Source organism: Pungitius pungitius, chromosome 2 (assembly GCF_949316345.1).
Source record: "Pungitius pungitius chromosome 2, fPunPun2.1, whole genome shotgun sequence".
In the NCBI taxonomy this organism is placed as follows: Eukaryota; Metazoa; Chordata; class Actinopteri; order Perciformes; family Gasterosteidae; genus Pungitius; species Pungitius pungitius.
Genome location: NC_084901.1, coordinates 16,676,987 through 16,703,774, shown reverse-complemented (window position 1 = coordinate 16,703,774; position 26,788 = coordinate 16,676,987). Strand labels below are relative to the sequence as shown.

The following is a 26,788-nucleotide window of genomic DNA, read 5'->3' as shown; positions in this document are numbered from 1 at the left end:
AAAAAAGAAAAGAATTTAGATTGAAAATATAAAACTAGGATCATTTTGAGGCCATAAATGATTAAGCTTGCCTTGTTTCCCAGAGAACATCTCACCTTGCAGCAAGTTGGACGTGTCGCTTTGCAGGCGGTGTCACACAAATCTCCTGCTGTTGCTATGGAGCAACGAGTCCTTAGCAACCAACATTACACCCGAGACTCCTTGAAACTTGAGTGTGCAGCCGAAGACGTCCAGGTCCCGACCTCAAGACGTCAGAAAGACGGCGAGAGCCGATAAATCCTCACATTAACGACATAGTTCTAGAACCATAAGGTCGCAGGTTCTAAGCTACTAAAAAGAAGGGGGAAAAAAGGGTCTAAACCAAATCATTTAGTGGAAATGATTTATTTAAGTGCGACATAAACGTACATAAGATAACTCGAGCAATACTGTATATTTAGACAGACAGAAAAATCACATTATTACATTCTACATTAAAAGTGTAACAAGTGAACTGAGTGAATGATTATTTAAGCACATCTAACTGACAATAAAAAACAGACAAAATCACCAGCAGCTGATCGCCTCTCAGCATCAAAACAAACATTTGAGACAATTTCCCTTTCAATGAACGTGTCATAAAAGCAACTATATTTTAAAGCTTATCCGACAACCATACAAAATCATTTAGTGGTGTTAAAGCGCACACGTTTGGTGAGTTATCTGCTTATTCAATCAAAAATGCACTGCTTCATGTAGACACTAAACAGCTGTGGTGTTGTGTTTGAGCGAAGCTTTATTTGTCATCACAACAGCAGAAAAACCCAACTCTTTCTGCTTTTCTTAATAGGACGGTTTGACATGTTGGCGCCCCCCTCTGGCAGAAAGATCCAACAGTTCTAAGACAAGTGTAAATACCCAGAAGTCACAATGCGTACCATCGCTCACTGTTTCTCGGACTATCTGACTGAGATGAGAGCCCAGTGCAGCTCTCAGTCTCCATGTCGAGGCATTCAATATTCGGTGGATCGAGACACAGCCCCGATTAATTTAAAGAGCTAATTTACTCCTGTAACAATGGAACAGACAACTAAAAAAGTCGATTCAGTTTTTACACTTTAATAGCCAGAGTCTCTACCAAGAGGTAAAATAAATAAATAAATACATTGACGTTTTCTCAAAAATAAAGAAGCATCTGTCATCAAAGTGGAAAAGCTGCAGAGAGCCTGCTGTCGCTGTGCGTGAGAACCCAGCGGATCGAGAGAGAGAGAGAGAGTTTCTATCTGCCGTCACAAACCATCTGCATGATCAGGTCCCGGGCGTCCTGGACGCCGGAGGAGAGCTCCGCCCGCCCCCTCCCCACGTGGGTGCCGATGAGGAACAAGCGTCGGTCCCCGGCCTCGGACAGAGAGAGGGCGTCGTGGAGGTCGGTGATGCCACAGCTTCCCGGGAGATCCTGGAAACGAGAGTGAAACGCTTTTCATCTCTATTGTAATTGTTAAGGTGCAGCAGAGGACACTTGCTCGGCAGACGGGAAACAGGCGTCAAAGTATTTTAGGATGAATGTGTGATATTTTTATATTATGGATGGAGGGTTTGAAAAAGCCTCGTCGGCTTTCTGCCTCTTCAGGCACTGGGATCGGTTGCATTCATTTTGTTTATATTCTCGTTTTGGGCTCACCTGTTTGTTGGCCAGCACCATCAAAGGCAGACGAGGCGAGGACGCCAGCAGCTCGTGCAAATGCTGCTTAGCGACGGGGAAAAGCTTCGGGTCGGAGGAATCTACCACAAACACCAGCAGCAGGGCCTTGGACATGTACCTCCCCCAGTAGGACCGCAGCTCCTCTTTACCTCCAACTGACACACACACACAGTGATGTCCAACTGGAGACCGACTCTAAACAAAAAAAAAGCATCTCGCTCTCTTCTCGGACTCACTCTCCAGGAACTCGATGCGCAGGTCCTCCCGGCTGATGGAGACGGCGTTGAAGCCCTGCGTCGGCTCCACGTCCTGCTCCAGGCACCCGGTGGAGAAGCAGTGCAGCAGGCTGGTCTTACCAGCGCCATCCAGACCCAGAACCAGCACCTGGGTCCCTGCCGAGCCCCCGGCCTCAGACTGCTGCACACATTAGAGTATTGAGGGGTTTTTTGTGTACTTCTTTAAATGTCAAAATATTAAAATGGCCTCTCCGAAGAAAATGTTTTATGAATTGTAAAACAATCTGCTTGGGACTATTGTTGGTAACTTACTCACAACTTAAGTCAATTAATCAAGTTGAACTTGTTGCAAAAACAAGTATACCCCTTTAAGCACGAGCGTGCACACCAATGACTATTTTGTTGCTTCATTTGTTTGCTGCAATGAACAAACCCACATTCTTTTTCTGATTAACGTTAATTCATTATTTATAATAACTGGTGTTTTCTGGTCAGTTTTAGGGTGCGACGTCATGGTGTATAAACCTTTACGTAAATAAGGGGAGAGCAGTGTTTCGGTTTCGTCCCGGTTACAAACAACAAGAGCTTGATGTCAAACAAACAAAAAAAACAGACATCTTTAAAAGTTTCTTTCTACGACACCAACGGTCGACCGGAAGTTGTGTCACCGTGAATTACCTCCGATGCTTCGCCGGGCTCCGCAGCAACAGGCACCGCGACGGTTGGCTCGGTCGCGACGCCCTCCCTTCTCTCCCCTTCGGCACTTTCAGCGGGCTCTTTCGGCTGCGCTCGGGGCTTCTTCTCCCCGGAGGAGGACGCGTAGTTCCAGACACAATACGCGACGCCCCCCGCGACCGCCAAGGAGGCGCCGACGACCCCGGCATTTCTCAAATCGAACATGGTGCTCCACAGCCGGGTTGCTCTTTAGTTCGCGCCCGATTCTTATTCGTCAGTTTCCGCCATTGTTGAACTTTCGGTGAAGGTTTTTTATTTCTGTGTGCGTGTCAAGCTCTCCCTCCTTCTCGGCTGCTCAACAAGTGGATTAATCAACGGGCAGGAAGCTCCTCCAAAAGCTACTTCCGGGACCAACTGCGTAGTTGCGTTTGTTGATGTTTAGGCCCAATCGCAATCACCCCCCAACCCTGAACCCCAAAGGAACCCTAAACTGACATCACTTGATAAAACGAGAACATTTTACATTTTTTAACGTTTTTTTGTTGTCAAAATTGTTTTGATGACATTTATATTCCATGAATCGATTAATAAATATAGTCTGATTTCATAATCTATTATGTTTTAAAATGTATACATTTTATTGCGACAGTCTCACGTGTGCCGTCCTCTTTGTTTACCTTTTTGTCACGCCTCCATGCTTTTACTATTATACATCGCAATGACTTGTGGGTAATTCCCTTGAGCTAAATCGGCATCTAATGCTGATTTAGGAAATGGTTCATAAATGGCTCAAAAGATGCGGATTGGGCTGCATGGCAAGAGAATCGATGCAAAGCTATGTTAGACTATTGCTGGCTTGGATGCCTTGGACATTATTTATAAATTCTTTAATATGTTTTGGGGGGAGGGTGTAATGCCAGGCAGCTGGAAGAGTGCTTTTTAAAGCTCTAGCTACTGCTGGCAATTACAGACCAATAGCACTGACATCCCATATTAGCCCCTTTCCTCGGGAAGGAGGTTGCGGTCCATCAGGATCAAGACCTCTTGCCACCAGTCAGCACGTCTCTTAAACCAAGTCTGTGTCCCCCCCATTGACCCAAATACTTCAGCCTCACGACATTTGCAGTGGTTTATCTCAACATGGAAACATATGAACATACATATGTGATTTAACTTTTATATTGTTAATTCTTGCTTGTATATTTTTATCGTATTCTTATTTTCCACAGTCAAATTCCTCTATATGTGTAACATATGTGGCAATAAACGGCTTCTGGTCTGATGCGTGCAAGTGGATGGAAATCATAATCACATGCAGATGAACTCTTTAAGAACAAAGGTAGAGAAAGCAATAAAGATTATGGCTATAGTTTATTTTGGTATATAGAAAGCGTAATACTCCATGTGGAGGGAGGGCCTTCCAATTAAAATATATCAAATGTGGTATATGTAATAACTAGATATGGGATTTTTTGTTTGATCAATCATTCAAGATAAAAGTTGTAGAATTTGCTTTTATTAATGCCTCAAGGGAGTGTTTAGCCCCATATTATTTAATATTATGATAAATTACGTCTTTGTGGGCCTTGATAGATGTTGGCTCCCTGTTATATGCTGACAATGGAGCGATAGGGAAAAGAAATATTGGACATGTGATCAGTCAGCCTTTGCGGTTGTTGGAGGACACAGCCCAGGTCCCCAGAAGGATGCAGCCCACGAATTGAGACACAGCTGCAGATGTTTTTTTTAATTTTTTTTTTACTCCATCTGGACTCGCTCAGCCGCGTCGGCTCGGTCGAGACCAGGAAGCAACTTGCAGCTCTAAAGTGACTTAAAGCTGTATTCTCTCTACTGTCAACCAGGGGGCAACTCCTCTGGTCCTACAGAAGTCTTTGAGAAAATGAATAAGTCTCTCTTGATTTATTCACTAAATACTTACTTGGTTGCACAACAGATTCTTTTTTTTTAAGCCAAATTCTCAAAGACAGGATTAAAAACAAGGTGAGGAAACTATGGAATGCTTTTATTAATAAGTTAAGAGTTCCAGTTCACCAAAAAACAACTGAAGTGTTCAAAACGTAAAATGGTTGTTTTCAACAACAAACTAAACCTTAGCAACAAGTGCGTGATGAGGCCATTGGACGACAACAAATATGAACCTGAAGCCAGGAGCTGCTCGGCATAGTGCAAAGCGCCAGGTCAGCACCAACCAAATCACGGCTTGAAGGACGCCGCTGCCTGGTTGTACCACCTCACCGGCGACCTCTCCCGCGTCTCAGGGACACTGAGGAGCCAGGCCTTGAGCTGGCACTGGTCCCGGGTCACCCCGAGGCTCTTCCTGGTGCGGGCCCTCAGCGACGGGGGCCTCCTGCGCCGCTGGGCCGCGGCCTCCCGGACCTGCTCGGCCCCCGAGCAGGAGGACTCCGCCGTCTCGGCCCGCCGGTGGCCCCTGGCCTTGGACGTCTCCTGGAAGTTGCTGTAGCTCTTCTGCTTAATGGAGGACAGGAGCTGCGCCCTACTGCTGCTGTACTCCGCCTGCTGCTTCTTCTCGTCCTCCTCCTCCTCATCATCACTGGAGTTCTCTTTTTTGACCTTGGAGAAAGTCTTCTGCTGCCAAGTCATGAACTCCAACATGCAGTCTCGGAGGCGGGCCGTGAAGTCCGGCTGGGTCATGGTGACCTTGCAGCTGACCTCCACCGTGGCCTCCTTCAGCATCTCGTACTGGCCCTGGATGTTGGTCATCTCCTCCAGCACTTCTGTGGAGGAGAACTCCTGGACGGCCGTGGTCCTCCCGAGGAACCCGGCGCACATAGGCTCCTTCTTTACCTTCTTCTGCTTGTGGAAGGTGAGAAAATGTGGCATGGCGGCATAGTGGATGGCCTTGTCGAACACAAGCTTTCGGAAAACGTACACAACATCTTGGTGGCCAGAATCCCCAGAGTCCTTGACAAACTTCTCCACCACGGGCCAATCCCTCACAGCCAGCCGGATCTTCACAGGTGGACTTGCTGGTTGCGTGTGGTACAGAGCAAACATCAGGTACAGGCCTCCCACTCGGATCTGGTAGCTGTACGGGGGAAGGAAGTACTTCACGGCCGTGGCCAGCGCCACTCGGGAGAACCGCTTCATTTCCGCCACGTTCACGATGCCCCTGAACACATCCGAGAAGACCATCTCCCTCCATACGGCTGAGAAGACCTCGTACCGGACGGAGTCCGTCTGCTGGTAACGAGCAAGCAGTTCCTCCACATCTTCAGTGAGAGGACTGAAGAAGAAGTCGGAGTAAATAGGCCGCACTCGAGGCATCCCGACCCACCCCCCCTCAAAAAGAACAACAGCTTCACGGTAAAGTCTGAAGGAGCTTCCGAACGGGTTCCAGGCAGGTGAAGCTCGTCACCGGCTGATTACCGGAGAACTTGGACCAGAAGCGAGTGGAGTGATGAGTTGCGTTCAAGCAGGGAATTAACAGGAGGAATAAGACCCCGACTGAGTTTTGGTTGTAATGGTTGGCTGGTAAATTGGCTCACTGGAGCACATTTCGACATGCACGTGAACACACCACCAGCGCGATGTTTTATGCGGGTTTCTCCTCTAGGGGCGCTGCTCTTCTCATTGTCTAATTGTAACAGGAGGGATACAGACTTCGTGTGATGATAGACTTCCCGACACATGGCATGTGAACCCTTGCTTGCCTTTGACATTCAGAGTGAATAGAATATATTTATGTTTGTTGGAATTCATTTAATGTTGATTATCCCAAAAGTGAAGTCATCTTTGGTCAAAGAAAGAATGCAATAAGTATGCAAAAAGCCTCTCTTAATAAAGTGGTTGACTCCTCTCCTTTTAGTATTCAGAGGTTGAGGTAAAACAGATTGGAAGATACTCAGAAATGTTTTCAGTCTCATCACATTACTCATTAAGGGTCACTAAACTGGACCATCTACCCATTAACTGCTCAAGGTTTTAGAAGAACGATTAACAACATTGCTGTGACCTTATTGTATATTTATATGTAGCATAACTTGAGCTTGTTTATGCAGATTGTTTTGTTTATACATTATCTGCTTTTATTATGAAAAGGAACATACCTGTTTTGTAAGAATTTAAATAATTAAAGTTAAAACATGATTGCAGTCAGTAAATAAAAACAAGTATCAACATTATAGGAACAACAGAGCTCACGTGTCACTGTTCAAGAGTTTTAATAAGACTGAAAAAATCTATCTTAAATATAGATTGAAACAGGGACTCAAAAATATTCTTTAACGTTGCAGCTGATTGAAAGTAAAGGAACAATTTAAGGAAATGTGAAGCAAACAGCCAGAGTATGTTATCCTAATACTCCGACCAAAGAAATAGTAAAGACTTTACCAAAATCTTCCTTCAAAATAATGTAGTTTTTAATCATTAAAATTAAAAATGTTAAAAAACAAATAGAGATGCAAAATGAAAACGTATAAACCTACCAAATGTCCCCGATGTCAGGAGGGACATGATTTTAATGATATATCTAAATCTCCATTGAGCACCAGGTAACAAAGATAGTATTTTTTCATTATTCTGACCTTTAATGAAAAAAGTGTCTGCAGTTTCACCGTGACCTGAGAAGGTCAAAAGTAAAAACCAAACTGTAAGAAACCATCTGCCTTTGCAGAGCAACAAAGAGAAATTTTGGTGGAAATACTTCTTTCTTGTGTACTTAACACAAATTAAATGACACAAAAGAAGCAGAGGAGACTCTTCTGGTTTCATGTATTTAAATGAGTAGCCAGGACAAAAGTCAAATTGAACTAAAAACAAACAGTCAGCATTTCCTGTGCCCCCCCCCCCCTTCTCCTCCTCTACCAGCCTCCTTTGCCCTTCTTTTTCTTCTGTGGTGCCTTCTTGCGCGTGGCCCCCGAGGCCGCAGGCTTCTGCTGTCGCGGGGGCACCACGCTGCTAGCGGGGGCTGCAGAAGAGCCAGCTGCGGACCCTGGCCTGGGGGAGGTAGGGGGGCTGCTGGCCGTCTTGCTGGCGTCACTGAAACAGGAGGAAATATTTGATCGTCCTGGGAACTGTGTGCAGGAGCTGCTCAGCTCAGTACAACAACCAGGTTGCAGTCTTTATGCTGAGCCAGCTGTTAGTAGACTGGTGTCAAACCCCCCCCCCCCCCCTCTCGGAAGCGAAGCTGAAACACACTTTCAAAACTTGGTCAAACTACTCACAGCTCGGCCGAAGCTCCTGCCGTCGTTCCCTGTGTGCCTTTCCCGATCTGATCCTTCTTCTTCCCCTTCTTCTTGCCTCGGTAGTAGGAGCGCTCCTTCATGGGCAGCCACCTCTCGGGGTCAGGGGTCGCTTTGGGGTCGCAGTTCTTGGGCAGCTTTCCTAAAAGAAGTACAATATTATATACACACACCAGAGACTACTTTTGAATAGTAGTTATTTGTTTAACTTGAATCCCCGGAATCCACACAAACCACTTTATTGATTTTGATTAATGGCATACCTCTCTTCTTCTTCTTCTTCTTTTTGATCTCGCCTTGCTGGCTGTAAAGAGAACGCCCAGGTGTTAGCACAGAGGATCACGTCCTGACTGTCATAGAGCAGACGACGAAGAGAGCAATGAGGCTTACATTTGTTCTTTGGGGGGGTTTTCTCCGGTGACCTTAGCAGCCTTTTTCCTGACGTATGTGGCTGCGATGGAGTTCTCCAGCTCGTCCACGTCCACCTTTAAGGCCATCATGTCGGCGGATGGAAGGTGCTTGCTGAGGCTGGAGAGGGATGCTGAGGACATAACTGCTTTAAATAACCTGTTTTTTTTAAATGGTAACCCTATGTGAATATGCTCCCTAGCGTTCCCTTGGTCGTCTGCGGCCTGATTAACGTGCCAAAAACAAAAGGGCTGGTGAAGCAGCCTACTGTTGCTGGGCACCAAAGGGTTTGGAATAAAACATCACAAAGACAAAGAAGTTTCTCTTATGGAGCACTTTGAGCAGCACTTTATGAAAGGCACCATTAAAATAGTCTGGTGGGGTTTTCTAGGGCTGCACCTGACAATTATTTTCATGAGATTAATCTTACAAATAGTCAAAACGAAGAAAAAAGAAATCTAATGTAAAAAAAGTGCAAATTGATCCCAATCCATTTCTCAATTTTAATTTTAAAGTCTAAATCTAATGTAAATGGTGTCTTTTCTCTTGTTAGAAAGATGTTTGAATAAGCTTTCCTAAACAGTTTCTAGAAATATTCATCATCTTTAGTAGTGTCTTTGGTTTCAGTGGATCCAAAAGGATACGATTTGGCTTTATCCGTGTCCACCAGAGAATACGCCGAGATGAGTTGTGCCAGTGTGTGGATGTCTTTGGTGTTTTGCCTGTTTCAAGTAAAATTACAAAGTAAGCTTTACAGATTCACCACTTAAATCATGCAGTCAAATGAATGCAGGATTGCCATTCACAAAAAGTCAATATTGTTATTTTATCATTTTTTCTGGTCTATAAGCACACTGTACTGACGTCTATCAAGCCGCTCAAACACTTGACATCTTGCCAACAGGCTTGCAGGAAACAAAACAGCTGAATCAGCAGCTGTGAAATGGGCTCCAGCACTAAGAGGGCTCTGTAACTCACTTCCACAGCTGCTCCAGATCACTGATGGCTTCTTTTTTCCGTCCGTACTTCAGTTTGAAATTGGCGGCTTCACGTACAAGCGCCAGGTGTACAGCGGATCCGGGCTGTGTGAGGAGCGAGAACGAAAGGATGACGATTACGAAAACACACACACGCCACATCACCTGTGGGCTTCACAGATGAAAGCTTTACCCACAGACTAAACTACAGGAGACTGTTTTCTATCTTTTTGAGGCTGTCTTTGTTTGGAAAAACAGGAATGGTTCTGACACTTTGAGTTCCTGGAAGAGCCCTTTTGTTTCCCCGAGTCAGCGTCTCACTTCACAAGAAGCCTGTGAGAAGAAGCACCAACAGAAAGCGAAGCCACGGGACACGGACCTGTTCCGACTGGTAGTAATTGATAGCTTGTTTGAAGACCTCGATGGCGCTGTCGATGTCTTCTTCATGGGAGTACATCGTCACCAGAGCGGAAACCTGAGCAGTCAACGACAACGTTTACGCGTCAAAGGGGCCTGAAAAGAAACAACGTGGGTGTGACATAAAGGTGACAATCCAGGGCTTACCATCCCCGATTTGTGCTTGAACTCTTCAATGGACCTCAGGACGTCGCAAGCTTTTGTCACGTGACCTGAGGCACAAAACGGTATTACAACACAAATGTAACATTATCCTGAACACATAATCACCCAGTTGATTGATGAAGTAAATTACATTTTGAGGCTGTGAAAGAGGTTTGAACGTTTTTTGTGTAATAAAATATTTAGGCTACAATTACAAAACCAGATGAAATATCCACGACATGCTTTCATTTGTCAAAGATGTGTTTGTTAAAGCTGGAACATTTTCAACTAACATCCTGCGCTCTGAACACATCAAACCATAATGAATGGTAAACATGCTATTACCTTGAATTAAATACAGTTGAGCCATGGTCAGCTTGATGCCAGATGCACTCTCTGGATGTTTGTCTGAGAATTGCTGGAAAAGAATAGTGTGTTAAAGCATGGTATTAAGAGAAAATGAATCATGAATGAATCCATATTATTGTACCTATGGATGCATGTAACACTGAAAAGAGCAACCTTTAAAAAATACCTTTTCTAAAGCCACAACAGATGTCTGAAAGAAGTCTGAATGTAACTAAAGTATTTTACAGCGTGAAGATCTGCTTCCACGTTATAGAATGAAACACCAGGAAAGTTATCACAAAACAGGAGGAGGAGGATTTAGTTTGTTTTGCAGGTGTTGGGTCAGCTCATACCTGGAGCAGCTCGATGGCCCGGCTGTGCTGCTTCTCCCGGCACAGCTGAGCAACCTGGATGAGGACCGGCCGCGGGTGACCCGGATTCTGAGACTGAAGACTGGAGGACAGCTTCCTGCACTGGTCCGCCTGTCGACGTCAAAACCGAAGAATCCCCATCAGAGACGAAGCCCAAGACCTCCACTGGTGCTCGCCCTCCCCTTCGGGACCCCGGCGGCGGTGGCGTAGCTACCTGGTTGGTGTACATGGCCAGGAGGGCCTTGTTGAAGTCGATGGCCTGCAGCTGCTTGGTCGCCAGCTTGTATTCAACGCCCTCCGCGTTGGTCAGCTTCACCTTTTTCTTTGAGTCGAACACGTTTTGGTCCTGTGAAAGAAGCAAAGAGCTTCAGTCAAATAATCCCCCAATTGGATTTTGCGTTCTGCATGTTGACGACTGTGGGCAGATGTTTACGGATTTCTGCCAGTGGGTTGGTTTGAAGTTAGATCCCGATGATGCTTTCATGATGAAATATTGCCACACACACGCTCACCTTGTTTATTGTGATGATATTGTTGGCGGTCACAGCGAGCAGCCCCACATCTGACGGCCTGTAAATTAAGAGCGTATTAACGTTTGTGCCTCCCCCAATAGGAATTGAAATAATGTTCATTGAGGATATAGAACCTTCGTGGTACCATGTCAGGATCCTTTTTTACAACATTGAAGGCAGTTACCATGATGAGACAATAGTTTATGTGCCATATTGTGTGGGCAGCATTGTCTTCTACTTGAAGCTGATTCAATGTATTGAATCCTGCACTCACTTGAGTTTGATGACCTGGTTGTAGAGCTGCAGAGCCTCGTCCGTCCGACCTTGTAACTGCATGACGTAGGCCATCTGAGAATGGATGACGGCCAGCTCCGACTCGATGTCCTCCTCGGTCACATCCTGAGACGGACAAAGCAGCATAGGCATTAATTCTCCAGGGCAGGTTAAGATATAAAGCATGAGCAGTGTCGTTTGCAGGGGGGGGAAAAAAGTGCTTCATAATTCCTATTTCCATTTCTAGTTGTCTGTAATGTCAATAGTTTCTCCTCCCAACAACAAGTTCACTCCATCGCCCTGCTGAAGCATCTAGTTCTGTCTTACCTGACAATTAGACAGCTTAAAAGTCTCTTTTGCCTTTTTAAATATTTAGGAGCAAAAAAAAAAAAAGCCACACTTACTGAATCATCTGCCAATGAGACTCTGCAAAGCTCTGCGAAAGAAAAGAAAATCGGGATTATGTCATGTCAAGGAATGGAGGAAATGGAAAGAAGGAGGAACCGAGTGGCACTGACCCTCTGCTTGTCGTAGCTTATTGAGGGACTCTGTGAGCTGTCCTTGGCCAATCAGAGCGCAGGCAGCGTTGTAGCACAGCTCGTACGTAGACTCTGGAAGACCTAGATCTTCCTACAGAGGAAAACATAGCGTGTTAAAAACAATAGAATTAAATATTTCAGGTGAGACGTGCAGTTGCTCTCTTGATCTCTTTTCCTCTGGTATTCATACTTGTAAAACATCTGAAGAGGAAGCCAAATGTAAGCTTTTAAGTTGTTTTACTTAATTGTGCTACGCTCCGCATTCAAGGGAAATAAACCTGTAAAGACTGTAAAAAGAGCCCAAAATGTTGATGTTGCATGGAAGCCTACCACTGGAGCTTCCTCCCACTGACTCATTGAAGCCACCACGGCAGCCAGGTTGGTCTTCCTCTCCTCCTCGTACTCATCCTGGGAGTTCCTGATCAGATCTGTATAGACCGACTTGCAGTCATCGTAGCGCTCCATCCTGTACAACTGGGCAATGGAAAGAACGCTTCCAATCAGCGGGAGTCCTCACATCAAACACAAACTTGTCATTGATAATAAAAAGGTCGCCAGTTGGCAGAGCAGGCAGATGCATAGAGGAAGGCTATTTTATACATTTGTAGAGCCTTACCACTTGACCGTAGAGCTCCTTTAGCTTGTCTGTTTGCTCAGGAGCGGCCTCGATGGTCTTCAGGGCATTTTCCACTCGGTTCAACCGGTATTCGCAGTAGGCCTTTTCAAACACCACGTCACTGAGGAGGTAGAGAAATAAATATCATTACAACTGTAAGTCGTGCAGATAAAGTATCTCACTACATCGTATGTGTAAAGCATGAAGTATCTATATCGAATTCCAATATTTCTACCTATGGCTTTTGATTAACAATTACAGTGTTGATCATTTCTTCAATGACCTAAATGGATGAGTAGCCTCTCTGCTTCTGTATGAAGGTCCAACAGTGCGAAACAAAAACCCTACAATTTAGGACACTGGAACCAAACAATGTTTAACATAAAGGACATACAGGCACACATTTCGGTGATTACCTGGTGATGGTTTTCGAATGGGAGTTTATTACATGCAGCGCCTCTTTGAAGCTGCCATTCTGAACCAGGCACACGATCTTACAGTGAAGTGCCGTCACGTCGTCCTTGTTTTCGTGGAGAACTGCGACAGAGAACACAGCCAGCAACATTTTAATAAGTAACGAAAAAGAACAATATCGTCGGAAAAACTGCTAGTTAGAAGAATCAACGGTCACTTGACGTCCCGAAGGAGGACATCTGACCACAAGCTAGTTAGCCACGGACCATGCTAAGTTAGCTGAAAGGCTAGGGACACGTCACTAGTCAAGAAAGAATGGCACATTTGTGTGACATATTACTTTATCCTCTCCCATTAAAAAAAACACAAAAAACAGATCGAGTCGTAGCTCCAATACAAAAGTACACGATTGTGAGCAGAGCTGTGGTAAACAAAGCTAACTCGGTGTTTGAGACACCGGACAGGCAGACGTCTAGCTGTCTTTAGCCTAGCCACATGCTAACAGCTGTCCATGCAGATGGCACTAGCTTAGTTAGTGAACTGCGCTGATTGGAGGCAGGAGAAATGACCCGCTGATTGCGATTCCTGTTTGGTTGAGATTGACGATGACGGAAATAAATACCCACTTCTAGTCAGAGCCTTCAGTGCTCTTGTAAAGTCTCCATTCTGCCCGCAACGGTTGACTTCGGTCCACAGCGAAGCCACCGAAACCCCTCCACTCGCCATCTTTGCTGAATGGGCTCTTGGACTCGGCGGAAGTGGGATGCATACACATCCGGGCTGAAGGAGTCATTCTCTTAATTTTAATTTTAAAATTGGAATAATACATAAATCAAGGATTAAGGATGCGTCATGACGTCGTGAAACTGGTAATTCAACTTTGGGTGTTTTTTTTAAAGACATCAATGATGGATGAATGGTTTCTATTCAGCGTAAAGATGCGTTCACAGCCGAACTATACTGTTTGATTTCCGCAGAGCGACCAAACTGAGTTAGCCCATGTTGAGTAAGGTACTGAAACTCACCGACTCCCAAGAGTTTTTAACTTAATGAAATGACCCGGTTAAATGGATGTATTTGTTAATTTTATAGTTTATTTGTCATTTTGAAATCTGCAGCAGACCATGTTTTATAACCAAGTGGCGCGGACTGATGTCATAATGCTAGTGCATATTTCACATGTAAAAAGTGAATAGTTTTTTCTTTAATTTAAGTGTAGTAAAAAAAGCTTTACACATTTAATTTCACTTTTCTGATATTTCTTTTGATAACTTTTCCGATATTTCTTTATACACTTGAATGCAGCGCGGCAGTCACGGTAGGAGGTTCGCTCGGACACACTCTGCATCCGAGGAGGGGGGCACTGTTGTCATTCGTCGGGGCTGTGAGTCGAGCTTTTGTCCTGGAGAAATGGCTGGGATTAAAGGTAAATCTTGTACATTTAGAAAAATGCCATCTAGAAAGCCTCTAACATAGCGGGCCTGTATATTAACCTGTGTCAAATGATTCGGAAGAGAGATGGACGCGTTTTCTTCGTCCAGCTAGCTAACGGTAACGTGAGGAAGCCGCAGGGCCAATACACGTTAGCATTAGCTTAATAGCCTCCATTCCTTGGGCTACAAGCTGACTGATTTTGTAATGTAGCAAGACCCAGTTCAGCCATGTAACGTTTTATGCCGACCATGTCATCCCCCTTTTCAAAATAGAGTAACGTAACGTTAGTAGTTACCGTTATAATGCTAATGCTAGTGTAACGGATGTGTTCTGTGCATGCATGAAGTCAACCCTGCAGAAGACAATAAAACATAAATAGTGCCTTCTGGTGTTTATTTTGCACCTCAGCTTCCTTCAACAGCGTAACCGATCTGTCAAGCAAAATAATTATGACAAAAGGGGGAAAACCCACAACCCCAAGTAAACAAAATAAATAACCGAATGACAACAGTCATTAAAACAAAAGAAAAAAAAAAAGACACGTACCTGCAGAAGACAATAAAACATAAATAGTGCCTTCTGGTGTTTATTTTGCACCTCAGCTTCCTAGAGGAGAAGATATGAGTCAGTGCCACCGGATGTAGCTAGTACAAATGGCGCCAAATTAAACAACCACCAAAAGTATATTTAACATCTAAAACAATGGCACTTCGTCAGCTGGATGTCGTAATATTAATAACGTAATGTTGCTCACAGTAATGGTCGCTGATACAATTACGTTTTTTATAAAGAACATAACAAAATAGTACGACATCATTTTCCCCACAACCTACCTTCAACAGCGTAACCGATCTGTGAAGGAAAAAAAAAGGACGGGACTACGGAAGCCCAGGAGGCGCAAAAGAGACGTAACGCAACTTCCGCCAAAACAGATCCAACTCATCGAAATAAAATTCACACACACACTAATAACTAATAACCAAAAAACAAGAGATGACACATTGAAAAAGACAACATGTATTTCTGTTACATTCACCCCCACTGAATTTTATCAAAGATGAGCACTCAATACTGATCGCATTCCAAAGAAAACATTTCAAATTTACAACTTACAAAGGGCCAACATCAACAAAACCATCAAAAATGTATCCCATAAGGATGAAGTGGTACGAGAGCAGAGTTTGTCTCTCAACCCAACAACTGGCAACAGGGTGCCTTGTACACCCCACAAGGCCCAAACACAAAGTGCAATGCAGTACAGACTCATAACGAAAAAAAACAAAACAAGTAACAGTCTGTAACCTGGAGTTACAAACAGCCTCAACCGCGGGCTACTCATGAACAACATCCTGCCTGGACATTGTCTGTATAAGCCTATTTACAGGGTTGATTAAACGCCCAAATCTCGACCTGACCGGGGCATTGAAACGACCACAGTGTTCAGGTGCGATCTGAACCACAGTATGCAAAGAGTCAGACGCATTATCTGTCTGTGTCATGGTATCAAGCGCAGCAGTCAAAGGACAAGAATCAGAAGTCGCAGACTGATCAGTGGGGTCGTCTTCAAGTGAGATAGTTGCGTTCTTGGGATCCGAAGCAACAGTTGTCGCATCAACAGTTCCCGCCTCAACCAGACTTGGCCCAGACAACTGAGTAATCCATTCAATGGTTCTGCTCTCCGAATCCACAGGCACTGCATCAGCAAGAGGGGCCTGTCCATCTCTCACCGTCTCAGGAGATCCACTGTCACTTTCAATGCCAAAGCTTTCATTAGCCACACTACGAGACTCACCCCCTCTCTCAGACAAAGCGTCTTCAGCCTCGTCACCATCATCTCCTGAAATGGAGGATCCTGTTCCAAGCAAGGATGAGGCCAGATCAGATATGTCACATGTATCTCCCACAGGAAGAAAATTGACCAGCATCAGCAGATTCCTGTGAATCACCTTCTCCCGTCCAGTGGTTGTATCACAGATTCTGTACGTGTGTGTCTCCGTATTCACATCTACCACAGTGTAGACGGTCGAGTCCCACCTGTCAGCGAGCTTCTTTTTACCCCTCTCCTTTCTGTTGGCCAAGAGCACCCTGTCACCGATCTTTATATTGGATCCCTTTACTTTCTTGTTATACAGCTGGGCGTGTCGATTCTGCTCTTTTGTAGCATGAACCTGAGCAATAACCATTGCTTCTTTGAGATCATTGGCGAGACACGCCACATACTTCTCATAACTCACCACAGACGAGTCATGAAGAACAGCACGAAAGAGGACATCAACAGGTAGACGAGGGATCCGGCCAAACATGAGGTAGAATGGGGAATAACCTGTCGTCTCATGTTCCGTGCAGTTGTACATGAACGTCAAAGTCTGCAAACGTCGTGGCCAGTCAGCCTTTTCTTCCGGGGGCAACGCTCGAATCATACCACCCAGGGTCCGATTGAAACGCTCCACACTCCCATTCCCCATTGGGTGATAAGGGGTCGTGTGTGATTTCTTGACACCAGAGATCCTGAGAAGCTCACTAATCAGCAGACTCTCAAAGTTAGCCCCTCGATCGCTATGGATACGTTCCGGGAATCCAAAAACACAGAAATACCGGTCCCATAGAACCCTGGCCACCTGTTTAGCTGTCTGGTCCTTACATGAAAATGCTTGAGCCATCCTCGTGAAATGATCAGTTATCACCAGAACGTCGACAGACCTGTTTTTTGAATCCTCAGCCGACCAAAAGTCAATGCAGACCAACTCCAGCGGTCGAGTTGTCATTATACTCTCCAGGGGGGCCCGCCCTTCAGGCTCGACTGTCTTGCTTACGATGCATCGCTGACAATGACGAACGTAGTCCCTTACGTCTCTGTCGAGGTTCGGCCAGAAAAACCTTTGTCTTGCCAAGTTGAGACTCCTGGACTGAGCTTGATGTCCAGCCCTATCATGGATCCCTTGCAGAACCTCAGTCTTCAGTGAGTCAGGAACAATGTATTGAAAACGCTTTGCTTTGGTCTTCTGATCTCTTGAAGTCCTGTACAGTACACCATCCTTCACAGTCAACCTATCCCAGTGTTTCAGGTACCTTGTGACCAGAACAGACTCTTTGAATCGTTCCCTTCTAGAAGGCCTCCGATGTCTCTCAACATAAGACAGAACACGAGAGAGGGTTCTGTCTCTTGACTGCATATCGCAGAGGTCCTTCACAGTGTAAGCAGGTAAGGCGTCTTGTCCAGGAAACAACTGAGGTAAGTGCTGCAACACCTCAACGGCACGAAATCTCGGGCCCTCATCCCATTCAATGTGTGACTGTAACACAGCGGACACGTCCTCCTTGGCAACAGACTGAATGTGCATGCGCAGTGGGCTGCATCCAGACTGGCCATTGTCACTGAAAGGGGAGGGCTCCCGGTTATGACTGGATGACCGAAAAGCATTTTGGACAGAGAAACTCGACATGTCTTTGACTTCTGTGAGGAGGCCCGCATAAGGTTCAGCGAGCAGCCTATGACCAACACTCGCCTTGACAAACGGCACACGGCTCAGGGCATCAGCTACAATGTTCTGCGGCCCAGGAACATATTTGATATCAAAGTCATAACTCGCCAACTTGGCAACCCAACGTTGCTCACAACAGTCTAGCTTCGGCTTTGTCAGAATGTGCGTCAACGGGTTGTTATCTGTCCAGACAGTGAATTTGTGGCCTTTCAGCCAATGACTGAACTTTTCGCAGATCGACCACTTCAAGGCTAGAAACTCCAACCGATGAGCCGGGTAGTTCTTTTGAGACCGAGATAACGACTTGCTGGCAAAAGCGATAGGTCTGGCATTTGCCTCACCCTCCTGGATTTGGGACAGAACCGCACCAATGCCATCCAAGGACGCATCAGTGGACAGCATGAAGGGACGGTTAAAATCGGGGTGAGCTAAGACAACACTGTGGAGCAGTGAGACTTTCAGACTTTCAAAAGCCTGTCCCTGCTCAGATGTCCAATCAGCCGCATACAGCTTCCTGCTCAACAGTTTTTTTGGGGGGGTTTGTTTACCTCTCCTTTTTGCACCTTTCAGCAGGTCAAATAGCGGCTTGGCCATTGCGGAGTAACCAGGCATGAAGTGTTGATAGTAATTTATCATCCCTAAGAAGGACCGTATGCGTTTCGGGGACGGAGTCACACCATCAGACTCCATGAGGTCAGTGCTTACCATGTTAGTGATGCTCTCAATCTTGCTAGGGTCTGTTGAAACACCATGCTCATCAACAATGTGGCCAAGAAACTTTACAGACCTCCTGAGGAAAAAGCACTTCTTAGGGGATAACTTCAAGTTGTGTCGACACAGCTTCTTAAACACCATCTCCAAGCGCAGCAAGGCAGTCTCCTCATCAGGTGCAAACACCAGCAAGTCATCCAAGTAGCATAAAAGACTCAAATAGTTTTGGTCACCAAAAATGCTCGTCATCATGCGCATAAAGCTCCCGGGACTGTTGCAGAGACCCTGCGGCAGACGGTTGTACTCGTACAGACCCATGGGGGTGGTGAAGGCCGAGTACTTCCTGTCGTCTTCGTGAAGTGGCATATTGTAAAACCCGGAGGTCAGGTCCATTGTGCTAAAAAGGCAGTTCCCCCCCAGCGCTGCCAAGCAGTCTGCCTGGTGGGGAAGAGGATGAGCATCCTTCAGTGTCCTTTTATTCAACCAGCGAAAATCTGTACAGATGCGTAGATCCCCGTTCTTCTTCCACACAAGCACCAATGGTGAGGCGTATTCACTGGTTGACTTTCTGATGATCTCCTTTTCCTCCATCTCGCTTAGTACCAGGCGCAGCTTCTGGTACTGACCAGGGGGCACTCTCCTGTACGGGAGTCTGAACGGTCGGTTATCTGACAGGTGTATGCGATGTACAAAGTCTTTTGCCTCTCCACAATCAAGATGGTGGCGCGAAAAGATGTCCTCATACTGCATGACAAGATCAGCCATCTTCTTCTTACAGTTCACAGACACTTCGCACGACTCAATGTCAACAGCACTGAGCCCAATTGAACCCAGCTTTTCTTTGGCACAGCCTGTATCAGCAGTAGGAGGCGTGACTGATTGGGTGCAACCTGCCACCTCTGTCAGTTCAGTAACATCCATGTCCTCAAGCGCTGCACATGTAAAAACATCGGCTACCTTTGCATTTCGCCTCAAGAGCACAGGTCTGTCGGATGTATTGATGAGCTTCAGCGGAACCTGCCTGTCCCCCCAAAGTGTGGTTACAATCTTTGCGACCAGAACACCTCTGGGAGCCGAACGGGATGAAGTAGGCTCTGTCATGACGGTGCTTCCTGGAGAAATAGGAGTGTTCTTAGGTAGTTTTCCCCAGATGAGGTATTCACGGCCAGGCTCGAGACAGGTAGCTGAGTTACACCTGACTGTACCAACATTGTCAGGAACATGACTACCTCTCCATGGACTCAGACCTGAGAGCATAGACAGGAAACGTTCAGTGTCTGTGTCTCTGTCTGGGCAAGGGCCAGACACTGTCCTCCAATAGGATTCACAGAATTTAGACTGATGTAGGATGTATTTTATAACATTCGTCCCTATTATTAACTCATCATACTGTCCCGGGACAACAAGTGTTGGGACAAACATCTTGCAGCCATACACTTCCATCTCCACACCAAAAGCGCACTTGGGCCTCACACGAAGTCCACCACATCCCACAAGAACTACATTGACATCAATCTGGTTTTGGTCAGTTATCACTCCAGCTTCTCTCAGTCTCATCTCAGCTGTTTCACTAATACTACACGCCATGGAGCCACTGTCCAACATGCCACCTACTGTAACTGTCCCACCCACTACCGCACGTGTGTAGAAAAGACTGTCACTACTACCAACTCTGTGAATATTCTGGAAAACAACAACTTCAGACTCATCACACGAGTCTCTCACAGATGTGTACACCGTTTCAGCATCAGACATGTCATCTGCTTGGGAGTTTGTTGTGTGACCTGTATTGCCTCCCTCCGAATACAAGTCGTCTAGTTTCCCTCTGCCTGGTATTGGGTTGAGTTTTTGGCAGGGCAGTTCAGTTTGGTGTGGCCAGGAGCGTGGCAGGAAAAACAAAGTCGGTCAGACATACAGTGTGAAATGGTGGTGTGGCTCGAGTCATTACAGACCTTACAAAATGCCTCTCGGGAACGCTTTTCACGGGAGACATGCTGCAACCGCCCACCAAGAGTTGGATGTAAAGTGTTGCGCGGCTGCATTCTCTCCATCATCTCCTGAAACATGTCAACCATACGGGTGAGAAGCCTCTCTTCCGACTGTGGGAGATTATTTCCATGACAGGACTCTCCTTGAACTGGGACTGATGATGGAGAAGGGCAATTAGGATGACACACTTGATGCTGAACTTGGAGAGGAGGAGGCAAGGGAGTCGCAGTAAGGCACTGCGCAGACACCACCATATCAGTCGGTGACGTACTAGGCTGCCCAGGGGTGACTGCAGTGATGTAGTTTTTCAGTTGTACAGTATCAGCGCCACCACCACGAGCCCTCAACTCACGCTGATAATCATCAATCCTTAACTGAACATCCCGCGAGGTCCATTCGTGAAGTGGTTTAAACTTTAGAGTGCAGGACAGTTCTGGATCAGGGCAGTGTTTGACAAACATGAGAGCCACTTCATTGTTCATGTTCTCCGTCCGCTTCCCTTGTCTGCGCAAGCCCTCAAGCGCAAGGTCAGCAGCTTTGTTTAATCTTATCCAGTAGTCAACTGGGTTTTCTCTATGCTGGGACAGAGTAGCATAGAAGTCTGCAAGGGGAAGACATGAAGGAGCAGCACTGAAATACTGGAGGAGAACATTATATATCCGTTCAGGTTCCTGTTCGACGTCAAGCGCAAGATCACTGCGCAAGGCAATCTTCACCACATCTCTGGCTTTGCCCATTAAATGACACATTACTTCCTCTGCTTGGTCACAAACAGGAATCTGTCGTTTTCTGAGATGTGTTTTAGTCATGTCAATCCAGTCCTGGACTGGATATCTGTCGGTACTGTCCCCTCTGAATGTCTGAAGTCCTTTATCAGAGTTCACATGAACTGTCACATGTGGAGGACGGTCATGTTGATCGACATTACTGTGTGTGGTCTGGGAAGTAGCAGTCTGGTGCTCATTGGTCATGTTTACAACACCAGCTGACATTAACTTTTCGACAATGGACTCACCAATCTGGGCACCTAACTGCCCTACCATGGTAGTGAGATGATGTATGACATCAACATCACTGTCAGGAGTAGACGTAAGAGGACCCCCCGTTAACCCACCAACAGGAGTACAATTTGGGCTCTGACCTAACCCCGTGTCACGGCTATCAGGTGTTAGTTTAGGGTATCCCACATTCCTACTGCCAGCGATATGACTGAGCCAAACACCCCTGCCCTTTGGCAGACTTGGGCTAGCAAACTCATCCATATTTACGGCCGTTTATATCCAATAGATGCACTTGCGTTGTGTATTTAGAACCAAAACCCAACAAAAACGAAAGATAATAAGAATAAGGAGAGGGGTATATATATTGAATTATCAAAAGTGGATAAACAATTTGAAACACTATGTCCTAGTTCACAAAAAAAAAAAAAAAAAAAAAAAAAGACACGTACCTGCAGAAGACAATAAAACATAAATAGTGCCTTCTGGTGTTTATTTTGCACCTCAGCTTCCTAGAGGAGAAGATATGAGTCAGTGCCACCGGATGTAGCTAGTACAAATGGCGCCAAATTAAACAACCACCAAAAGTATATTTAACATCTAAAACAATGGCACTTCGTCAGCTGGATGTCGTAATATTAATAACGTAATGTTGCTCACAGTAATGGTCGCTGATACAATTACGTTTTTTATAAAGAACATAACAAAATAGTACGACATCATTTTCCCCACAACCTACCTTCAACAGCGTAACCGATCTGTGAAGGAAAAAAAAAGGACGGGACTACGGAAGCCCAGGAGGCGCAAAAGAGACGTAACGCAACTTCCGCCAAAACAGATCCAACTCATCGAAATAAAATTCACACACACACTAATAACTAATAACCAAAAAACAAGAGATGACACATTGAAAAAGACAACATGTATTTCTGTTACACTAGCTGCACCTTTAACTTCAGCCGCTGGTTTAGATGCTCTGCTTTCTGTAAGCGAGCTGCCCGGACAAGCCGCTGCAATCACTGCATCGCTTGCAGAGTTTAACATGAACGTCTGTCGGATTGCAAAGGGAGCTGTTTCACGTGAAATCAGCTGATTAATCACGTGGGTGGCTACAGTAGCCAGGGCCCCTGCTGCTACGAAGGGATGGGGTCCTGAGAGAAGCTACATATGGGACACTGTCCAAGCTAATGTCCTCACCTCTGTCTCCCTTCTAGCTCTCATCAGCCTGTCCTTTGGAGGGGCCATTGGCCTCATGTTCCTCATGCTAGGATGTGCCCTCCCTGTGTATGAGTAAGTACCACACACACACACACACACACACACACACACAATGTGGTTGGGTTCGTGTGTGTGTTTTCAGTGCTCACTCTTGACGCTCAGGTGCACCCTGGGTGATCGCATCATGGCTTTACAGCTTTAGATGCTGGGGTGGATGCAGGGCTGGATTAACCTGCGTGGTGGCTCGCTTACACTTAAACCTGCTTCGTGAGACAAAGGCAACCTTATGTGAACAATCAAGTTCCGATTTACGGTGACATGTAGTTTTTTAACTTTCTCTATTTTATTTTTGGTAGAATATGCAATCGTTTGTTATGACTTCCTTTGTGGTGTGGTCATTTGAACTAAATACACCACCACTGAGAACTGATATAATACGTGAACTGATACAATACGTGTTTGCCTTTTTTCATCCTTCACTTAAATTCCTCATTCTTCATCGTGTGTTTATTCGCTCCCCTTTTCTCTCGCAGCAAATACTGGCCTTTGTTCCTCCTCTTCTTCTACATCCTGTGTCCCATCCCTTACTGCATCTCGCGGCGAGTGGTCGACGACACCGACTCGGCCAGCAACGCCTGCAAAGAGCTGGCCATCTTCCTCACGACGGGCATCGTCATCTCGGCGTTCGGCCTCCCCGTTGTCTTCGCCAGAGCCCAAGTGGTGAGAGTGCAGTTTACCGCAGTTATGGAGGGAGGTCACTACGCCAAAGCAAGAGACACCGAAGTTAAAACGAAACAAAATCAGACCATTTATTAAAAGTTTGGGATACAGACCACATTTCATCAAGTAAAAAATAAAAAAAGCCAACTTTCCAGTTACAATTTGACCTCTTTAACTGACATTTTTGGCTCCACACTTTAAGAACAAAGCTGAAAAAACATGAAGGGCTGAATAATTACAGAAAATGACCTAATAGTCATTTCTTTGACTAGTACCAGCAATCACAAACATAATGACATCACTATTCTCATTTTAATAAAAATAACATGTGGGGGATCTGTGTTGATCAGGACATTTCTGCAGCACAAGTGGCATCAAGACACATTTCATTTCAAAGTGTCTCCTGCAGTTCTGCAATAACATTTTTACACTTTTACATTTGATAATATTTATAATCTGCTGCCACAAATTGTCACTGGAGCAACACATGTGGGTTAATCCGCCGCTGAAAATAGTCCCCAACAAACTCACTATTTTCTCTTGTTTGAGTAACACTTGCTAAAAACAAATGGAGCAACACGCCGCTAGATTTCGACCTGAATAATGTGCAGCATGTGCAGTAACATTTGTTGACCTGAAATATTGATGCGTTGTTTGACAGATTGCCTGGGGGGCGTGTGCGCTCGTGCTAACGGGGAACGTAGTCATCTTCAGCACCATCCTGGGCTTCTTCTTGGTCTTTGGATCCAACGACGACTTCAGCTGGCAGCAGTGGTAAAACAGCAGAGGGAGGGGTCCTTAGTCTGAATTGGTTTTATTATTATTGTTATTATTATGGTATTACTGTTTGGTTATTGTTGTTATTTATATGATGACCGCCCATCCATAGACCCCACCAAACCAGTGCAATACTTTTTGTCTTTGTTTGTTTTTCGTACTGCTTCCTTCAAATTGAACTGACACAAGTGGGATGGAAACTGCTGACAATTGCATATTGTTACTCGTTAGTTTCTGTGTTTTTTTTTTTTAAATCTTCATGTGTGCGTTTTATTTTTGAGCGAAGCCGACAACTACTGCTTGTATTATCTGTGAGAAAAGAAAAGAATAATCTGCTTGAATGCCAAACAATCTGAAAGGGCCTCCACACTGAGAACAAAAAGCAGCGGGTGCGTTTCCCGTCCCACGTGCAGAGTGTGAAAAGCTGAGAAAAGCTGTTTCCATTTGACTCTCTTTGATCAGAACTGATCAGTCTTGTATATTAAAAAAATCATCATCATCTGGGAGCTGTGAGAGCCGAGGAGAAGTGGCCCCGTTACGGCGCCTTGGTCGGCTTTCATTTCCCAGCAGCATGTTCCTCCGTGGCCCGCAACCCCCACAAAGAGTCCTCAGACGCAGTAAGACAACGGCTCAAACACGCCGGAGATCAAATGAATTTCGACTCGCTGCGGGCCCCTTAAGCTTTTACTTACGGACTCCTTCAAAATAAAAGCAGCTCAGTGCTGTATTTCTCTGCAGGTCCACATTTCCTCACACCAGCATCGTGATGACGAAACGCAGCTCCGATGAGTCTGGAGGTCTTTCTGTGCCTCCAGCGCTGCTCTCCTGTGTGACTGCAGCGTCAGTTTGAATATGTGCTCTCTGGAAGATAAAACAAACAGAATTCTAATGAGGACTAATGCTGACTTAATACAATTTGTTATGTTTGTGTTCGGTTTCCATCCACGGCAGATTTCCAATGAAAAGGTTCAATGAAGTATTTCCACATTCCACACGTACAGTAAATCAAATACATTCAAAGGAATAGTTTGGGAGGAAAAGAATATCATTTTCTTTTTTAAAGTCCAGTCCGGAGATCGATACCACTTTTATTTTATTTGCGTTTGAATCAAGATGGGATTAGCTTAGTTTATATAAACTGGAAATAAGGGAAGACATTGAGCCTGTAAAAGTTCAACAATATGCAAGTAATACACCATCAAAGTTCTTTATTAACATGAAATATATTGTTTTCCATACAAATAAATGTTTTAGAAATGACAAATTGTAGTTTTAAAGGGATTTACTTGCATTCAGTATAAAACCTGTTTGTAATTGAATAGTACATAACTCCCATTGTCATTTTTACATCAAGATACATGTGTAACTTTTAGGGAAGTCGACAGGCGCTTGTTTTTTGTAAGCGAAGAGCTTCCAGTCTTTATGCTAAGCTAGTCGCTAGCTAAACTGTGCTAATCTCCTCCCGAATATTGGAAATCTGCAGAGGAAAGCCGCGGATAAGAACACCAACTGACCCGTGGGTTTCTAATTCAAACACGTCGGCTGTGATGTTTGCCTTCACCTCCTCCCAGAGATCACCGATTGGATTAAAACGCACCGCAGCTTCTTAGTGTGGAATCTCAACTACATTTGACTACTGAATAATAATAATAACTACTACTGAACTGAATTGATGTGCGCGTGACTTGTCACATGTTCTCTCGTGTTCCTCTCTTGTTTTCTCACGCATTTTGGGGGGGATGTTGTATTTATTTCGTTTGAACGTTCAGGCGCTTCGTGTCAAAATGTCCGACGCCGTTTTCCATCGACAACCTTTCTGTTAAAGCGGCAGAAGTCAGCATGGTGGTTTTCTTTTTTTTCTTCTTTTTTTTAATAAACGCCATTTTTAAACATACTCTCTTTTGAATGACTATCGAACGTTTGCTTTGTGGGATCGGATTGAGTCCACTTCTCAGAAAGTGAGATGAGCTGAAGTCATCTCTTTGGCCTCATCTTATGTTCATATTAAAAAAAAAAAGTTTTTTTCGAACATACGTTTTTAATAAGTGTAGTAAAAGTTGTACCTTTACACATTTAATGTTTTTTGTACCGAAATGGCAAATGTATTATTATTAAATGATTTACTTTAAGCAGTCAATACACGTTTATGACACAGCATAATGTAGTGATTCTATAACTGTGGTCCTCTGTCGTTAGAGGCTGCTGTATAAACAAGACATGATTAAAACCTATAACTATACAAAGTATATCCTCAATATAGAACTCTAAAACCATGACGGGACTCTACAGGCCTTAACTTGAACTTTAAAGTTATTGGTTATATGCCTTTGCACATTATAAATCAAGCAACTGAAGACTGAACTTGTTCAACTTTAAATGCTTTGTGGTAACTGACAGAGGGGGAGGGGGGGGGGGGGGTGACATGCGACCGTGTGACATGCGACGTCACACGGTTTGACTGACACCTTTCTGGGAAGAGAGAAGAAAAGCAGTATTAAATGTTTAAAGTGAAAAAAGTCACACTATCACACTTAATAAATAGAGATTGAGGGGAAAAACTCCTTGAATTGATCCACACAGAAATGATTGAACTAAATGTTTTCATTTATTAATTGAGCAAAACCTA

At 44.9% G+C, this 26,788-nt stretch overlaps 4 protein-coding genes across 5 annotated transcripts; 1 reads left to right on the top strand and 3 right to left on the bottom strand.

The window, feature by feature from the left end:
* Positions 1-346: 346 nt before the first annotated feature.
* arl9 (ADP-ribosylation factor-like 9) lies at positions 347-3,840 on the bottom strand. 2 transcript variants are annotated; one of them, XM_062560516.1, is made up of 4 exons: positions 2,596-3,840; positions 1,918-2,095; positions 1,661-1,836; positions 347-1,435 (listed from the first exon to the last, which is right to left on the bottom strand). In XM_062560516.1, the coding sequence occupies exons 1-4, from the start codon at positions 2,815-2,817 to the stop codon at positions 1,259-1,261; spliced, it is 753 nt and encodes a 250-aa protein (XP_062416500.1). In that variant the 5' UTR covers positions 2,818-3,840; the 3' UTR covers positions 347-1,258. The 2 variants fall into 2 exon arrangements, with proteins under 2 accessions (XP_062416500.1, XP_037315958.1); XM_037460061.2 differs by having other exon boundaries at positions 1,918-2,098; positions 2,596-3,837.
* A 356-nt stretch (positions 3,841-4,196) lies between these two features.
* Positions 4,197-6,101, bottom strand: LOC119210256 (snRNA-activating protein complex subunit 1-like). The gene has a single exon (XM_037460059.2). It carries the CDS (start codon positions 5,896-5,898, stop codon positions 4,807-4,809), a length of 1,092 nt encoding a protein of 363 aa, XP_037315956.2. The 5' UTR covers positions 5,899-6,101; the 3' UTR covers positions 4,197-4,806.
* A 1,100-nt stretch (positions 6,102-7,201) lies between these two features.
* On the bottom strand, positions 7,202-13,600 carry srp72 (signal recognition particle 72). The gene is made up of 19 exons (XM_037460058.2): positions 13,460-13,600; positions 12,836-12,956; positions 12,420-12,540; positions 12,134-12,277; positions 11,783-11,894; positions 11,669-11,700; positions 11,266-11,390; positions 10,992-11,049; positions 10,694-10,825; positions 10,462-10,590; positions 10,106-10,178; positions 9,764-9,828; positions 9,579-9,674; positions 9,201-9,304; positions 8,867-8,944; positions 8,205-8,342; positions 8,078-8,118; positions 7,797-7,956; positions 7,202-7,611 (listed from the first exon to the last, which is right to left on the bottom strand). The coding sequence occupies exons 1-19, from the start codon at positions 13,557-13,559 to the stop codon at positions 7,434-7,436; spliced, it is 2,007 nt and encodes a 668-aa protein (XP_037315955.1). The 5' UTR covers positions 13,560-13,600; the 3' UTR covers positions 7,202-7,433.
* A 521-nt stretch (positions 13,601-14,121) lies between these two features.
* Positions 14,122-25,042, top strand: leprotl1 (leptin receptor overlapping transcript like 1). Its single transcript, XM_037460062.2, has 4 exons — positions 14,122-14,259; positions 22,662-22,737; positions 23,199-23,385; positions 24,047-25,042. The coding sequence occupies exons 1-4, from the start codon at positions 14,133-14,135 to the stop codon at positions 24,161-24,163; spliced, it is 507 nt and encodes a 168-aa protein (XP_037315959.2). The 5' UTR covers positions 14,122-14,132; the 3' UTR covers positions 24,164-25,042.
* Positions 25,043-26,788: the final 1,746 nt, after the last annotated feature.